This window comes from Opisthocomus hoazin, chromosome 7 (assembly GCF_030867145.1).
Source record: "Opisthocomus hoazin isolate bOpiHoa1 chromosome 7, bOpiHoa1.hap1, whole genome shotgun sequence".
In the NCBI taxonomy this organism is placed as follows: domain Eukaryota; kingdom Metazoa; phylum Chordata; class Aves; order Opisthocomiformes; family Opisthocomidae; genus Opisthocomus; species Opisthocomus hoazin.
The window spans coordinates 60,831,183-60,850,147 of record NC_134420.1 but is presented as its reverse complement, the minus strand read 5'-3'; the positions used below and the strand labels follow the sequence as shown (position 1 = coordinate 60,850,147).

The 18,965-nt window shown below is 43.5% G+C and overlaps 1 protein-coding gene across 6 annotated transcripts in view; it reads right to left on the bottom strand.

The window, feature by feature from the left end:
• Positions 1 to 18,965, bottom strand: part of EVL (Enah/Vasp-like) — a 161,748-nt gene that overhangs the window by 118,760 nt on the left and 24,023 nt on the right. For 2 of the 6 annotated variants that reach the window (XM_075426520.1, XM_075426526.1), the window contains exon 1: positions 16,934 to 17,108. The exons of 1 other annotated variant lie outside the window; for it this stretch is intronic. In XM_075426520.1, the coding sequence (XP_075282635.1) occupies positions 16,934 to 16,956 (23 nt within the window). In that variant the 5' untranslated portion in view covers positions 16,957 to 17,108. Of the gene's footprint in view, positions 1 to 16,933; positions 17,112 to 17,401; positions 17,711 to 18,965 lie in introns of those variants that run through there. 3 more of the 6 variants (XM_075426523.1, XM_075426525.1, XM_075426524.1) reach the window with 3 other exon arrangements.

The following is an 18,965-nucleotide window of genomic DNA, read 5'->3' as shown; positions in this document are numbered from 1 at the left end:
TGTCAGGGCAGGCTATAAAGGGCTCCTGATGTTGGAGGCTGCAGGCCTGTACAAAGCTGGGGTGTTGTGACAAGAAGGAGGAAAGATACTGTTTAACTGGTTTAATTCGTGTAATTGGAGACACCATGCCTCTATTTTTGTCATAGGAATATGAAACGGTTACTCTCTCTCCCACCTTACACCCAGAAACATAAAGGTACCAACATTTCACTAACCAGGAATAACTCCATTTTCTCTGCAAGTAAAAAGGCATTGAACTTCATATTTTTAAAAATGAAAACTGAGATTAAACTTGACATTTAGAAACTTCTAAAACTGGCAGGCCCTAGGGCCAGGGACTTTGTCATCCCGAGAGGGCAGCTGTGCAAGTTCAAAGAAATGAAGTGCAAGGAAATCACATAAGTTGACATCCTCTTTGCATCAGGGAGAGAAAGCACAACACCTCCATGTTTCACTGGGCAGGCATTCATGAAGACAAGTAAAATATTATAATCAAAAGCCCAGTCTTCACAAGGAAACTCACTGAGGCAGCTGGTCTCCATCACAGCTTAAGAATTCAACTCTACCAGCCCCTGCAGAGGGGCAGGACCCTGACACAAGCACGCTACCTTTGACTTTCTTGTATGATTTCACAACCCTTCTTATGTCTGTAGATGAATAAAATGTTATTTTCATAGCCACTGTCCTTTCACCTGCAGACTTAGGCAGCAATTCTGCAGTGGGGAACCGAGTCCAGCAAGCCAGTGAATGCACCTTCTCTTTCTGAAGGAAATGCAACACAGCATTTTCTGCTAGAAAGAAGGCTCGGTTGTTCAGCACCTTCTGAACACATGCTTCTAGAAGAAAAGTATCTGCCACTATAATTAAGGGTAGGGTGCTTAACTAAATATTTCTTCTGCCAGCCATTCATTTTAAAATGAGAATTTGTTGCCACATTATGCCATTTTAATATTGGATTGCCCTCAACCAGAACATCTGTGTACTTAACCAGCTGCTTTAAACAACTGCCTGCTTTAAAACTAAGTCAAAGAGATTATGTGGTTTATTATAGCTAAATTTCACTGTGAAGTTCATTCTCTCTCATGCCTTATTTGGCAAGAGGAGAACTATCAATTCATTTCCAAAAACAAAACCTAAACTACTCATACCAAACGGACAGCAACTAGTGCTTTATAACTGCAATAAAGATGTTAGCACAGTAACATAAAAAATTATTTATATATTCATCTGCTTAATATTTGATAAGACAGTTGGAAGCATGCCCCAGTAAACAGCCAAGTTCAGTCACTCTGCAACTGGCAAGAACACATGAGCAGAGATCAGCTCCTGGGACACACGGGGTAAGTGCAGTCTCCAACATAAGTGTGATTGCTGTAACTATTGGCTTAGGATATTCACATGCACATTTCAAAGCATGGCAGCACCTCTCAGAGCAGTGAGGTGCAATAGCGTAGTCAGGTGTAAGAAGGAATATGGGATTTCTTCTCCCGGAGCTCAACTTAAAAAAAAAAAAAATTATCAGTTATCCTTGTGAGAGGGGATTTAAAATGTAAACTGGATGAAACAGGCCCATCTGCCCATGTTCTCAGAAAGCATGAACCATGCTTAGGCTCCATGCTTAAGCTGCTTGCTTTCATTATTCCCTGTTATTTCACTGGTTATTGAATTAAAAGCCGGACCCAGGATAGGAATAAAGTAGTGGAGAAGATCCCCAGTTACTCTACCTAAAGCACCAAGAATTTGAGACTTTGACAAGATGATGTCAATAGGAGTACAGGGATTATTTTCTTGAAGGGAATTTCGTTCGTAGTGTTGGGAACTACTGCACCAGTGAAACTAGACTGGTTTAGGATGCCATTTAAAACAAAACACTTAGGAAAAACAAGTAGTTTCAGGCAAATGTCAGCTATTCCAACTTCATTAGTTAATTGATTCAAAGTATAAAGACAATAACACCCAACTGAGATGACAAAGGTTGCACATTGTCAGTATAAGTCCAAGTCTAGGAGCAGCTCAGCATACACTTTGACATATCCACTTCTATGTCTCAATTGTTTACTACACCAGAAACCTTAAATCCCCTGCAATTCTCTCCACAACTTCTCCAGCATCCCAATGGGCAGGTAGGCAGATCATGAAGGAAGCTATTCTCAGTCTTCTTCATTTGGATAGGTTTTACTACTCAGGCACAAGTAGCTCTTTGGACTTTTAAATACATTTTTCCCTTGGAAAGTATCCTGACACCACAGTACAGACATTTCTGTGGTTTAGGTGCTATTAGATGTCCAAAATAGAGCCAAAGCACAAAAAAACGCTGGCAAACTACAAAGCACATCATACAACTTACCATACAGGGAGGGCTTTTACAAATTGTCTGTATGAATACGTAGTGACATGCAGTACCAGTTAGGATTAACCTCAGAATATTGATGTAGTAGTGCTTAGGGTACCCCTGTAAAGGTGGTCTTTGAATGGCTATGGAAGCATCACAGGCACTGTATTAGAAATATATTTCAAGGAGAATTTAGAGCAAACTTAAAGAACAAGAACATCCCAGGGGATGTGGTAAGCATCAGAGAAACACAGAACAGAACTGCCAAATGTTCACTGTAAGAGGGCAGTAGGTGATCTTGTTCAAAGAGGTGCAACCAGAGCTGCATGAAGTATCCCAAGCAACACTGAAGCCGTGCTGTATTTTTCTGCTTGTATGCCAGTCTCAAGACAACTCCCGTCTTGACTAACACCACATTTTACAAGGGAGCTTATTTACTCAGTTTCCTGAAATAAAAGGATGCATTCAAGCAATAAACTGAATTCAAAGCTGTGATATCACCCGAGTCAATGAGACAGTACCTAGGTCATTTCCACCTTTGTTCTCTAAAAGTGTAGTTAAATCTAATGGATGTTAAAACACAAGGGCCAGAAGCTGGAGTAAAGATGATGAGAAAACGAAAGCGCCACATGCAAAACCCCACTATAAAATGGCAGACTGCTGTAAACCACAATCTGGGCCAGATGACTTGTTAAAGATGCTTACAGTGTCCTGAGTTCTGCTTCACCTCACCCAGGACAGACAGCCTCTAAGTTTCAGTTCTTCATTTGGACTCCCTTAAAATCAGGAGAAATGAAAGGGTTTCTAGAGCATGCTTCATCTACTCCTCAAGTAGGCGGCTAAAACAGGTCAGATGAATCACGTTAGCAGCAGCTTTTTCTCTCCATTGATTACACAAGGAGCCTACAGGGAGCAGGTTGGATGTAGACATTCAGGGTTAGGGGAAAGAAGGGCCATTTCAGACATCTGCACAACTGCATCCGCAGCACTGCTTATCCTCTCTTGGCTGAAAGTGGGGCTAATTTCCATTGCAGAAAAAAGTGAAAAATAGAATCAACCAGCCTTCTGAAGACTGATCTCAAATCTGAATTCTCAACAAGGCAATGTCTTTCTTTCCGTTTAAAACATCTGAATTAAGACTATGGGTTGTAAGAGTCTGAGTCATGATCCCTATTCCCTGTGCTACATCTAATCTGGGATCTGACATTTGGCACATCATTTAACCTTATTTTTCCTACTAGCTGCTAAGTAAGGATAATTGTAACAATTCTGCAAGAACGCTGAGTCTTGATGAAGATCTTTAAAGTGTTCTGGGATCCCAGTGCCTCTCATCAAAACAGAAATACTATTAACTGTCATATGAACATTATCCTGATTACCATTACAAAGACATAATTTATCTGATGATTACCTTTAAAACAGCAGAAATTAATTTGCATGTGCTATTTTTTGGTTAGTCCTTCTCAGTGGTATTCACATGCCTATTTCTCTGGGATTTCTATCTTGTGATCTGATACTTTGCAAGTTTAGCACCATGTTCCCTTTTTTGTTGCCTGTCAAAATAATGTACTACTGCAAAAACCACATTTTTTTGCTTTCTGCCTAAATATCGCTATATAAAAACATAAATAGATAAAGATACAGATATAAAAGCCCACACGTTCCGTCATTAAGTTTAGCAGACAAACAGATTTCAATTTTGGTTATGTAAACAAATCTGCAGCCTTTTGCCAAGTCTAATGGACAAATATTAATAATTTCTGTCTAGGAGCCACATGTGAATCCCTGTACACAGTACCTCGGACTGGAAAGCAAAACAAAACTTCATTGTCTCCATCCTCAGTTCTCACAAGTCCAGCAAGGAAAGCTCAAGGGAAGTGCTCACATAACACAAATGCTTTCATTTTAATCTGAAAACAGCTTCCATTTACAGCACGATGTAGAAAGACACACAAAAATATACAGACATGTAAGTATGTATATGTATATATATACACATACAGTCACGCTTCAGAGGGAAGGCATCCTTGGACCAGAGAGACCCACAACAGCGGGGCCACGAGAGCCAGGATCTCGCTCGCTGGTGCCACTCTCAGGATTTAGGACACCCCATACCTCCACTTCTCTGTCTTTAACACACAGGTGAGTAACCTCCCTTTTCTTTGACATTTATGGGTGAGAACATCTCTGCTCATTTTAGTTGTTGTCACAGAGTACCTCTCACTAGGAAAAGCCATGGGACTGACGCTGCACATGCCCCAGCACCTCACGCAGAGCAAAGAGAGAGGGTTCCTGTGGCTTGCAGAAAACCCAGGACACCCCGTTGAGGCAGGCTGCTGGCTTTACATCGCCGCGTCGAGGGGAAGGAGACAGCGAGGAAAACATTTGGAAAAGCATGAGCGCCGAGGCAGACTCCCACAGCCATACTTGTAGCATGGAGGATACACATCACCACGAAAGCAACCCACTGACAGCAACAGAGACCAGCTTCAGCCCAGTCACTCGCCAGCCATGAGACATGAAATTCCCCCTGTCCCCACAAAGCCGTGAACACTTCGCTGCTCTGCTGCCCTGTTTTGCTTAAAGGGAGCCCCCCCACCCCACGCGCCCCGTGTCCGCAGGCACACATGTACCATTTCTGGTAGCATCCGCACTAAATCTCAGCATTAGAGACAAATCCCCAGTTCTCTGGCACAACCGCCACTGTCAGGCTTGATCCCCTCTTGAGGTTACAGAGATTTGGGATTGAAGACGAGAGTCTGCACACCAAACACCGACTACAAAAAGGCAGATTAACTCCTCCGGCTCGTGTTCCTGGGTGAACGGCTTCCAGTGACACTCACTTGTGGGGGTTGCAGCAAGCAGCGGTGTGAGAGGCTGCAATCCCAGCAAAGCCAGCACACCTGCACCTCCTCACTGCTCCACCAGCTCTGTCCCTGCTTGCCTTGGCTTGCTGGAACATGGAAGCAAAACTCAAAGTGACAAGCAACACCTGTTTCCACAGCAATTTCCCACACCCAGCTACATATAATCCTTGCTTCATTGCTTCCTTTAAAGTTTAATAATGGTTTCAGTGAACAGTCTCAGTCAAGTTTCTGAATTTTTTCCTTAATGCTTCCATGGCTGAGCTCAGACATCTGAAAGAATCTGGGTTTAAGTAATCTGCTCAACACAGAAAGCCCTGGAAATACGCTTTCTGTCTGTCATCATCTTAAACCACGAGTGCAAAGCTGCAGTAGGGTGTGTATATTTCCACTGTAGCAATGCAATGGCAGGGTTTTGCGTCCCTTGCACTGGATTTTCTTAGCAGCTCCTCTACCAGACGGACTCAGTAAAGCATAAAAGAGAATGTATGTCTCAAAATGCATTCTTAAAATTTAAGTTTCTGTTCATGGTACCCACCAAAAGGCTTTGTATTATCTTTTTAAAGTACTGAGAAACAATTAAAAGACCTGCCTGAGTTCATAGATTAGTGGTTTTAATTTACGTATATGTAATTTACATACGTGCAATTTACAGATAAAGATTCTAAAACCTCAGAGGTCCTGAGAAAGCATCAGAAACTTTAATTTGGTGAAGCATGACCAGCTGAGTGCTATACTTGGATCACAATGCTCTCTGGGGGAAACTGAGGGGGGGGAAAACCCCAAGAAGTCAAATCGTGGCAGGCCCCCTGCCCTTGGCGGGCCCCCAGCGTGGCGATCCCTGTGCCCTGTGCCGGAGCTGCCACCCTCGGCGTCCCCCGGCCAGCCAGACTGACCGCAGATACTTCAGACGGAACAAACTGAAAAAGCAAAGCAAAACGCATTCCAGACTTGAGACGCCAAATCGCGCATCTACAGGGAAAACCGGTCCGTAACTGACCGCTTGCTCTCCCCTCGCCCACGCACGCAACAGCAGCCAGCTGAAATCCCCGGCGTTTGGCAGCCGAGGCTGCCCTGACGCAGACCCTGGGTCACACCAGCGTGGCCGGCGCTCAGAGGGTACGTGGGAAGCTGCAGGGACTGAGCTCCCACCCACACCCAACGCTTGCGCGCTCTCAAGCAGAGATATGATCCTTCCCGGGGGCGAAATTGCACCTGAAAGGAGCACAACTGCAGCGGGAGCTGAGGCTGTGCCAAGTGCTCGGCGTCCCCCTCTGAACAACCCCGCTGCTTCCTAAGTCTCGGTGCCAGGAAATCACGTTGTCTTTCAGGATTGATTTTTTCTTACTACAGCTTTCAAAACTAGGATATTGTTACATCTTTTTCAGCAATGTCAGGATTTTCCACAACAAAACAGACATTTTTTTCTTGTAAAATTACCTAGACACCTTACTGTACTTCATTTTCACCTTCTTCTGTAACAGGACATTTTCTTTATCCTCCTTCTCACACTGCGCTTTATGAATAGTTTAAAGAAATACCTGCCTTTGTTTAATGAGCTTGTGCTGCCTGAGTAAGTTTGGAAATTACCATTAGTTATATGTAGCAGCTAAAAATTACTATAGGGGAACTATTAACATGAATGTGTTACCTGTTATTAGCGTCAATAACCTTGTCTAACAAGCCAGTAGTGTCATCCTCAAGCTTTGAGGGCGATTCTTTTCCAAAGATGGTGGTGGGTTTTTCCCCACCCTTTGTAGTACTAAGTACTCAGGATTCCTAAATTACTTGCTGTTTCTCTTGCAATAGAAATGTCCCAATATCACAATGGGATGAGTCCAGTTGCACCACATAGCACCCTTACATTTGATTCAAAGAACTGCCTTACTTGTTTTAAAGCATGGTGAATCTTGGGCTGTATTATTTCCAAAAGGCAACTAGAATCACAGAATCATAGAATGCTTTGGTTGGAAGGGACATTTAAAAGTCATTTAATCCAACCCCTCTGCAATGAGCAGGGACATCTTCAACTCGATCAGGTTGCTCAGGGCCCCGTCCAATCTGGCCTTGAATGTTGCCAGGGATGGAGCACCTACCACCTCTCTGGGCAACCTGCTCCTGTTCCAGTGTCTCACCATATACAGTGACGGTACAATTCTCTGGCTTAACTGGGACATGCAATTATTTATGCCCAAGTGGTCCTGTAACTGCATGTGACCTAAGGCACAGGGTCTAGATGAGAACATCTTTCTCTGGTGAGAAGGTCACAAGCAAAATGCATTTCTTTTGCTCTAACAGCATCCTTCTGGGTTACAAGTGAATTTTTTGCTTGACTTTGTCCCTCTTGTAAGTGCTTCTGAAAAGGCTTTGACCACCATTGCCTACCAATTATCATTGCCTACCACTCCATCAATTGTGAACATTTACTGATACGTCTTACAGATGACATAAAAATCACACAGGGGATGTTGCAGTTTGCCAGTTTTAGTGCTTTTCTGTGGAAGAAGTCTTCATCTATCAGTCTTACTTTCCTGTAACATGATGCACCGAAAAATCAGATTTAAGAAAACAGCAGCTTCTACAATGTTAGTGTCATAATGCCTATTCCCTCCATTCTGCAATACACACTGACCAGTTTAGGATCACATTTTTCCATTGTTTAGCACTGAAAAACAAACACAAATTTTCAAATAATTCAAATATTCCACATCTATGTGAGCCTTTAAAGACAAAGGCCAATTTTCTACATAAATAGCATCCAGCTGGTCCTCCTCCCTGGAATAATCAGAGCAGATACATGCTCTTGTGAAAATCCTATCCATGTAAAATGAATTTTTCTTGATTTTTGAAATATGTTTCTTAGTTTTCCCAAATTAAAAGAAGAATGTGACTTTGATCTCAAATAATTCGTAATGGATGTCAAAAAGAGTCTTATCTGTTACTTGGATTTTAATGCAACTTTATAAAACACAGTCCCCCGCCAAACAGCAGCAAAGCTGGGACAGCTGGGCAGAACAGTTTTAACTACATGAAATGCAGTTAGCATGAAATGACATCAAAAAGTGCTGTCTCATCAAGCAAAGCTGATCTGAGGAGGCAAGGTTTACAGGAGTAGTTCTTTTTCTTAGTCAGAAGAAAAGACAAGCTTTTTGACACAAAACCCTCCTTCAGTCTGAAACAAAATCTTCAGTCATTTTTCACTAAATTTTTATGAGTCTTTTTCTCCTTTTATTTCGTTCAAGTTTGTTTTTTCCCCCTCTTTCCTGCTCTCCCACAGACAAATTTAATGGGAAATTAGTCTGAGGCTTTACAACCTTGCGAACAATTGATATTTTAATGACAACAAGAGCAGAAATTCCACTTCAGAGAACTATCCTTCTTCTGGGCTGCTTTGATATTTTCCTAACTTGTTTGAAACTTCCATTTCAGATCTGTAAAGGGCTTGTGTAATCATAAGCTTGCCTGTTTTTGCCTATTATAGAAATTGATTTAATAAAAGATATTCCCTCTCCCTTCAAACACTGCTGATTTATATCCCTAGACCGTGACCACTACAACAGCACTATAATAGCATGTTTTATGGAAATACATTGGTTTCCAGAAAGACAGCACAATCTCTCATGCTCTGTAGCTAAATGCCTAAGACATTTGCCTAGGATGTGGACAATCCAGATTTAAAAACAACTCTGTGTGATTTTAAGGACAGTTTTTTCATCCCACATCATCCAGAATCAGGCAAAGCAGAATTTTAAGTGAAGTCTTCCTATCTTGAACCAACACGGGGACACCACACTGCCTGACTGATCCCCACCAGAACAATCATACTACCATGGAGAGTATCAAAGCGTATACTTTCACCAAAGAAGAGCTGAAGAAGTTTTATTCTCATTCAGTTTCAGATTCAAACCCTCAATTCTACATCTGTAAAACAGCCACCACGCTCGAGCCCAGCCTAGCAATCAGCTTTGCTGTACCGTTATCGCCCAAATTTCATGGCACTTTGCAATACGAACACCATCTGCTACACACAGGTATTGCCCGTGTGCAAGTTTTCCTCTATGTTCCTCTCACCCAGGTCAGTTCGTTTCTTACTCAGAGCTCAGCTTTCCTTCCGTGACACCTAGATGGAAAGAAATGGGCTATTTCACAGACTTTTCTCTCTCCTCAGCTTCCCCTGCTCTGCACTAGCTGCAACCAAGAGAGACCAAGTGTCAGCTTTCTATAACTGCTTTTGAACACTGCAAACACCCAATGGACAAGTTTTTCTTCTCACAACCTTACCTGAGCCATGTTGGTCCCTAGCAGGAGGCAGCAATGGTTCCTAATGGCAATAGACCCAGCTGTGCTATGCAGTCCAAATCACGAAACTAAATAAACGATCCCCCAGGGTGGCATGAAAAAGCTCTCCAGCTGCTGCTTAGCTAGTAATCTGCAACTACAGATATCACCTTAAAGGGAATAAATTCTAAACATTTGATTTCAATTCTCTGTAATCTCATGAGCCAACACAGCAGCATATTAATATGCAGAAACTTCAACATTTGTTTTGAACTGATTTTTCAGCTGTCCTGTCAGCTCCTTATTTCTTTTTCTGTGTGTGTGTTTTAACCAACCTTCACGAAGCTTTGTATGAGCCACTTAAATCATGGGGTTTTCAACCTCATTTTACGGGCAGCTGATCTAAAACACACAAGGTTATATGACCCCAGGCTGAGATACGTGAATGGACACACCTTACCCAGAAAGTCTCCAAGGACACAAGGCACCAGGCTTACAAACCTGTTACAGCTAAAGTAGGGTTTGAGATACAGTTCTGAGCACAGGCTCTTGTGTAGGAATGGCAGGGAGCAACTTTCCCTAGTTTCTGCCTTTTCTCACACAAAATCTCAATGGGAGAGTGAAAGGCTCATGCCTTAAAAGCACACTGATGTCCTCAGATGAAAAGTGCTTCTAGTAACAAAGCATTACATTTAGTGTCAGTGTTTTTTTCCCCATAAGCATCATATCTACTCCTCCTTTAGTTGATGAACAAAAAACTTAGGAGGATGGGGTTTGAGCTGATGCTATGTGTAGTCAGCTTCTCCTAGCGGCAGATGTTGTGAGGTCCTACCATCCTTCCTGTATGAAAAGAGAGAGGCACGGGTCATCCCGTCCAGCTCTGTACTCCTAACTCCTGCAGGAATCAAGCCTGTTCCCACAAGAACAAGGTCAGGAGTCCAGCCCAACTCATGCTAGAAGAAGTAGATAAAAAAAAGTTTTCCCCTTCAAAGGCAAAAATTACCTTTAAGAACTAGAATGTGTCATAGGCAGAAGCCCCCATATCCTGTATCTACCTTCTGAACAGCAGGAATATCAGGACCAACTATTTGATCTCTTTGGCCTTGCTGCACACAAACAGGCAAGAGGGTTGTTGGACACCCACATCGTCCTGTGGCTGAAGATAAGGGCAGGGACAGGGATAATCAGCATCTCTGGAAGACAGCAGGATAGCAAAATCCAGCACCCACTCCTAAGAAGCTGGCCCAGCAGATAAGAAGCAGTGGGCAGCAGCTGTTTTCCATGAAAGTTAAACTAAAGTCCTTCAAATCTTTACAGATTTTATACTTAAGGCTAGACAGGGACAGGCAGGACTGCAAATGACTTGCTCTAATGGATGCCCATAGGTGGATTTAAAAAATATCATAAATTCTGTTCTTTAAAGAAGCCGTCTGTACTCATGTGTTTACATTCATTTTAAAGATTGACATAAATTTCCATGTGTCTTGATAACTAGCTTCAGTTCTGAAAAGTGTGTCTGGATCCTCATTGAACAACAGCAGCCGCTTCTTGTTTGTGAGTATTACTACAAGGAAGGTTATAAAAAAGGGAGGGAAGGGATAAACATGTAGAGGAGATGAGAGAGACAACAGAAGAATGCAAAAGCAGGCTACCACACCTAGAAGGCAAAGGGAACAGAGAGGAAATTTCTTGGGTTTGCAAACGAATTATACTGCAGTAGATCTCAGGAAGCTTAACCGAGTCTGTGGCACCAGTGAGATGGTTGCCTTGCAGGGTGTATAGTTGGACCAGCGAAAAAATGGGAGCACTGCACACTTCCACAGACAGTCCCACTTTTCAGGCACTAAATACATCCCTCCCAGACAATTTACACTGATTTTAATGTGACTGGAAATTGCTTCCCAACATAGACACCGGAGCTCCTCTAATCCAGTGAATATCCTGGGAGAAATCTCCTTTCATATTTATATCTGCGATAAAATTATACACCCGGGCACCAGAATATTTTCCCCTTAAAATCTTGCCAAACCGAACTCCACCATCTCTAACAAAGAGTCTCTAGCTATTTTCCTCTTCAGTAGAAATATTACAACGCAGCAACTATGAGAATAGCACATGCTTATCTTCATTCCCAGCAACAGCATTCTCATATTACTGCCTTAGAAGTATTTCTCTCCTTCTCTTCTAATGTCTCTGTGCTACATCACTGAAATATGTGGCAACTGCAGTGTCAGTTGTCGCAGGGAAAAATATGTCAGCAAAAACATTTGATTCAATCTGCTGTTTAAGGAAGCAACATTTCCTCAGGGTGTATGCCTCGTGTGGATAAATAACAACTGTCCAAAAATCGAGGATCTAAAATCAATTTCAAATATCAAAGGGCAGATTTCAGGCAACCACCTTCAGCAAAAGAAAAATGAAAACTTAGTTCCTTTTTCTCCTTTTTTAATTTAGTGCAAGATTTTTCACAAGGAACCCATAAAATTTAGCCGCTCAGTCACGATCTGAAGGGTCAGCTCTTAAGTGAAGAGTGATGCAAAGGCTATTACGGATCTTACAGGAACCGTAACTTGCCCCCCTTGGGTACATGCGTCTTCCCTGATGAGAAGCATCATATGGAAAATTCACCTTTGCAAAGTGAACGACTAGACTGGCCAATTCCTACGTGTAATTAAAAGCTTCTGTCTCAGCAATGTATTTTTTATCATATTTTGCATCCAATTTCCCTGTATCTACATAAGGACAAAAGAGAGGACCATGGCCAGCTGGTTCATTGGTGGACGCAGTCCATCGAGGAGCAAGCGTTGAGCAAGCAGAGGCTCGGCAGGCCTGCAGCCTCACTTGTCTGCTGAAGCTGAGCTGCCCACTCCAAGCGTTTAGGCCCACACATTTGCGGTTATTTATTCAGGACCTGTGGGATGTTTTGAACACGACAATGCAATCGGTGAGTTCAGCAACGCAGGTTAGAGCGGGCTGAGATACTGCAACCAATTATGGTCTGCCAAAATACCATCCTTGGGTTTTCTCCATTTTAAACATGTTCACTCCCTTTCATTTTAACACCTTTTGACTTCAGCAACAATTACTCCCTGATTCTTTTTCCCTCTTGTTAGAAAAGACTAACTGCACTGTTTGGTGTGTTTTTCACTAGCTGTTCCATCTAAGCTGGGAGGTCAGAGTCACCTACCGGGAACAACAATTTGTTCCACTTCTCCACAGAGCTGTCACCCTGTTATCCCTCTCCACAAAAGCTACGCCCTTGTAGTAACTGAAATAGTCTTTTGGCAACTGCCCTGACACTTCATGCTCATCAGTACGATCATATTTCTTGTAGAAAAGAACAGCAGATCTTTTTTGTCGTTTTTGACGAGTAAATCGTGAAACAAGCAAATCCCCTCAAGTGCCTCACCTAGAACTTCCTGAAGCTGCTTGACTATTCCAACTGCAGTTGCACTTCTAAAAAATTAGGGCTATTTAAGAGGCCTCCTGCTTAGAAATTTTCAGCAGAAAAAGCCACAGGAGGCAGGCCTGCATCCCTTAGGAGCACCAGCCTTTAGTCCTTCCCATAAATCATCTATTTCTTTGAGGGAGAGGGAAGAAAAAGCCACCTGCCTTCAAGTTTTAGTATCATGGTCACCTTTACAGAATGATCATGCTCACCCTTTGTACTGTTCTTTAATAAACGTGCCACCTACCCTGGAGATGTCTGAACTGTTGGCCATAATGGGGTGAACGCTGCAGCCAAAGTCAGAGCAGGCGTTCGATGGGCACCTGCTGCCGGAATCAGTTTTTGCAGAATCATATTAAAACCAGAATTCTTCACTAATTTTAGGCATTCACCTCTGTTTGGCAGTAGTGAAAGGAGAAGCTTACGTGTTAGAGTTCCTGGGTTTGGTTCCAGTTCTGCAGAGAAACTCGATTATGAAATGCTTACAGGTAAGCTAAACTCAACGCCTGCATTTGTGGAAAGGCACAGGGGATCACCTGCTCCCAGGAGGCACCCCTGACTCCTGCTGCTGCTTTGGGGACCCCTGGTGAGAGGTTCCACATGCACCATGGTACCCAAATGTTTTCTGTTCACTGATGAACTTTGCTTTTTAGTCATCAGTGGGTTTTGTTTCCTCTGTTCATAGACAGCTTACTTTGAGAGACTCATTTTCCTTCTTATAGCGTTCTCAGTTTTGCTCGGTGGATGGGGGAATAAAAGATGCAGTTAAAAATACTGCGATGCCACGGTGGGCGGTGTATCAGAAATAGACAGACACTAGCTCACTGCGAAGAATACCAATATCCCAGAAAGATGAAAGCATGGCAACTAAAGAAAAGAAAATGCATTAATGTTCTGCCGCTAGAGAGCCAAATCTGGGCTGAACATACAAAATGAGGAGTACCACTCACGGCCAAGTGTATCATCCTCCCCTTGGCTTCACATGCAAAGTCATCTCATGACAGTGTGGTCGGCAGGACATCATAAAAACCTGGCTGACCAACAATGTTACCTCCAATCACAAACAAAACTTACGTGAGTTTTGGGGTTTTATGAACATGGTGCAGAAAATCGGTAAGAAGATGGGCCCAACTGGTATCACGCAAAAACCAGCAGCCTATATAAACTGAGCAGGGGCTTAGCTCCTTTAACTCTCACTTTTAGAGCAATCAAAGTTTTTCAGGGGATGTTAGGTTCTTCCCAAGAGGAAGATAAACCAAGCTCGGCTGATGCAAGGAACTATTAGATTATTTGATGGATTTACCCCCTTATTTTTTCTGAGGCTTAAGTCTCTGTTCATCCAGCCTGTAACCACAGGGGTAATATTTCATCCCAAAGCACTTTACAAAGAAGTGTTTCACAAACAGCACACCAGAGTCACTTATCCAGCCCTTCAGTGACACAGTGCTATAGAGAGGTCCAGTGGCTGCTTAACACTTCACAGAAATACCCCAGCACCATTTCACCGGGGAAGTGAAGAAGGCTGAGTCAAAATGAAACCAAGGGGGGAACTCAGGCAGCCAGACCGCAGTGACGCCTCTTGGCCCTGGGACGGGGTCCCACAGCCCCCACCACCCACCCGGGAGTCCTGTGGGTCTTTAAGGCCCAGCCTCGAGGCAGAAAGAAAAAACTAGAATAGCACATACAGAAATGACATGCAGGGGTTTGCATGAGCAGACACCAGTGGGGTCACCACTTCTCTAGATACTTGAGTACTCACGCCTTGGAGGTGCACCAAAAGATGGCAACAGCCGTGCTTCTGCAACGTGTGAGCACCTGCTTGCTGGTCAAACCTCAGGTGAGAGAGGAGTGCAAGCTTATGCTTCATGCACATGGAAAATGGCACCTGTAAAGCGTGGGCCCGCCAAGGACCAGGAGCCACTAGTCCAGAGAAGAGTGCCATCTACTGCTGCATGAACTTTGCTTCCAGGAGCACGAGTGGACTGGGAGTGAGACTTCCACCCCACTGCTCAACTAGACCCTTTTTTTTTTCTTTATCTTGCAAGTTATGTTTTGATCCCACCAAAATGTAATACAGCCACAGGCATGAGAATAAACATAGCATCAAAAAAACACCAACATGCAGATACAACCTTAACAAAACACCACTGAAATGCCTAAGAAAATAAATGCCATTTAAACACTGCTATGCAGAAACCACAACCCTACCAGTGCAGAAGATGTAAAAGAAAAGGTCCAGCAGTCTGCACATCAAACGTTAATGCTATTTTCAAAGCAAATCTAAGAGAGAGCGACAAGTAATTTAATAAGCCTAATGGGGGTGTAACCAACATTTGACCATTCTTGCCATACAGTAGGTGTCTTCCTGGCCCAAGATGTCTAGGAAAGCCACTGAAAGACAGCTAAACAGAATTTTTAAGACAACTTTTTTTTTCCTGTGTAGATTTATTGAGAGTTTCACTCTATTAAGAATAGGACCCAAGCAACTGGGTGAAATACAAATAACTCTGTGGGCATAGTAAGTGGCGCAAGAAGTTTGGGGCCCATTCACAGCTTAATTTACCACCAACAATCAGTGATGTCAAGATTTCAAGCATCTCCTGCCAGCCCTTTGACAACTGCAGTTACACAGAGTTATCTGGTCTTCCAGTAAAATCTTCTCCCTCAGACAGCATCCTCCTGCATTTCACAGCAGGAGAAGTGTACATCACCAGCCTGTATCTCCTCAGCTTTCACGGCTGAATTGGGACATTTGGGAGTGGTGGGGTGTCCTGTAGTTGCCTTTACTGCTTTTGACACTGCTCACTTCCACTCAGAACCAATCAGCAAAACACGAAATAAGGGAAATTGCCAATATATTCAATACTTTAACGAATGGCAGAAATAATATTAGTAATATTTCATCTGAGGTTAGAAAGTTGAATTTAAAAATATTTGGTACAGAATGCTCATTGTGTATATAAAGAGAATACACCCTCTCCTCTAGCTACATACCTGGTCAAACAATCTCTTTTTTTGAATCATAAAGGAAAGGGTATTTTTAAGATGCATTATAATAATGATATATGGATAAACATATCATGAGGTGATCCCTAATGCTGTTACAACATTGTAATCATTTTATCTGGACAATTTTATAACATGAGTTATAAGAAACTGAACACATCAAGCAAAACAAATTTTAAAAATTGTGAGACACTTCCTACCCCATAACTACTGACCAGAATTTTTTCAAGTCCAATACTGTTTTACTGCAGATAAAAAAATCATCTCCGTTAGGGAGGGTAGAAATTCTGTTTCCTGTCTTCAAAAATCTGTTACAGTTTTAAGAGACCTCAATACTTGCATAAGGATGGAGTTATATTGGGGGTGGGGATGGAGGAGGAGAGGGGGCAGAGGCAACACTGAGCAGAACCAATATCAAATAAAAGGTGCTAATTTTATACTCTAACAATCACAGTTGCTCAAATGTTTGCAAACAACAAACCAACCCCAACAAACTTAACCACATTGTTATTTTAAATGTCATTCATACGGAATTCTGCAGCTATAATATTACGAAAACCAGACATGTATACTCTGCAGCAGCATAAAATATAATCCTATATACAATCCAAGCATCATTTTTCTCTTCTGTAGTACAATCAGTATTCTGTCTCGAAGGAGCATCTGTCAGATTCTCCGGAACCAAAAATAGCAAAGACCCTTTTAAACAGAACAGTTTCTGGTTTGTATTTATAACTACACTGTGCTCGCTGCTTCTGGCTGCACGGCGACGAAATTTGTGCAAGATATAATCAATTACCCAGCTTTGCACTTCATCATGCGGTTAGCTACCGTTACCTGCATCTTACCCTTCAAGCACTTCTCCCCATGCAGAGGGTAGAGATTTTAAAACACAAGAAATATTTGCACATTGAAGAACTAACTGTAGAGCTGACTGACATTACACAGCAAAAACCTGGTGAGAACAAAAACCAAGCACACTGACGTATAAAACAGAGAGCCTACCTGAATTCTTCAAATGCATACATGGCCTAGTAACTACACAAATGCTCTGAAAATTAAAATAATCTTCTTAACGTGCAGGAGGACCATTTACTTTGTCAAACTGCAGCAAAATGCATAATGACGAGACAGTATATTTGAAATATTCTGAAGAGAAAGGGTATGCAGATACTGGCCTGCAGCCTACAGCTCAGCCAGCTGCTGACAAGCAGCAGCTAACAGGGAAAGGCGATAGAGTACCATGTGATCATTCCTGCAAGTCTGATTAATGCAGTATACTCCAAGAATACAGGCTGATATCTTTATTATTCAAACCAAATAAGTCAAATATGGTTCACGACAGGCTCCACAGCTAAATTATCATTCACATGCTACATCAAAATCAGTAAAGGCAAGCAGAGGATAGTAAAAAACTAAGTATATATGGTAACCGAAGAGAGTAATTAGGCCCATTCAAGCTGATTTTCTTACCTTGTAGTGATATTTTAGTCTGTGTTTTTATTCATATAAACCATCAGTGATGGAACAAAAGACTGCATCCACAAACCTCCCTTTCCATGAATGCCAGAACATTTTAAGTAGTTTATCTGCTAGAAATCATTTCGTCTGTAGTCTATCCCCAACCACTTTAACTCCTTCAGCCCTGAATTTGTTGCCATAAATCCTATTCGCAGTGCCTCGTGGGCTTTTCAGGTTTTATCGGGTTAACACTGAGAAATCGCAGCAGTGCAACTGAATGAAGCGGGATAAGAGCCAAAGGAGTCATCTCTGCGAAATCGAAGCCAGGAGATAGGAAGGAGGAAAGTTGAGAATTTCGTGGCATTGCGGTGTGCAGGCGAGGATGCTTCAGCTGCCTAGCAACAGTGCACGCAATCTCCACAGCAACAGCGCAGGGAGGGCTGGGGTCAGAGCATCGCCGCTGCACGCACACCCTGGGGTGACAAACGGGACCCAACCTCGGGACCCCAACCTCGCCAGCCTGGCCGCAGCACTGCTGTGCTGGCCACCCTGGTTTGCACCGGCTCTGCACAGGGTGGTCGCGCCGAAGCGGAGCGTGGAAGCACACGGGCTCGCTCCCGGGATCGCTCAGCAGTGGACAACGCACCTGCTCCTCCCAAGTAACCCAGCCCGGTGCCACTGCACATCCTGGTTGGGTAAACACAGCTCACAGCATGGGGGAACAGACCCCAAAATACCAGGAGCTCACCGACCTCGCAGCAAGCCCCTCGGAAATTGTGGATGTGTAGGAAACACAGGCTGGATGACCACCACTATCCATTTGCTTAGGGACTGCATGGGCCTTAGTCACGGGGAGGCTTCGCCAAGGCTCCCAACAGCCCCAGCTGAACCGGCAACGTGCTCGGGGGGGGCGGGAGGGGGGTTTATCGTGTGGCTGTGCACACTACAGTAGCCTCAGCACCCCTGCCACAACCGTGTGCAGCCCCTAAGGATGCCAGCACAGGCCAGGCAGAAGGGGAGCAGGCTCTGCCACGCGGCTGCTGGCTGGAGAGCAGATTAAGGGAGAGGATTGCTGGAAACAAGAGGGATTCAAATCCTGGGAAATCAACCCCTCCTGGGTTGGGAGGGCAAGATAACAGGGCAGTGGGAGAACACACTGCCTGGGGAAGCCAGGAGGAGGTAACAAATTCAGTGTCATCTCTGGGGCTGTGCCCCACCTTGTCTCGCCTCTTTCTAGGGCTGGTTTCCAGTACAAGGAAACAATCTCTCACAGGGAGGATGTTGGCTCGAGTAGGAAACATTCAGACCCAACTACAGCTCCTGAGGTTCATCCTGCTCTAGGGTGGTGGCTGCCCCAGCAAGCTACGGGATTCGGAGACAGGAAAAGCATCCAAAGCACAGACAGCCACATCTCCTGGACACAGCGATCTGTGACAGGCTGCAGTAACTGCAGCGTCTGATCCCACGGAGCTGAAAAATTACAAGCAGAAGGGGCTGGAGCAAAAGGGAAGGGCACTCATGGCAAAAAAATCCTGCACTGGAAACAAAGAAAATCCACATTTATTTGGGGCATGGT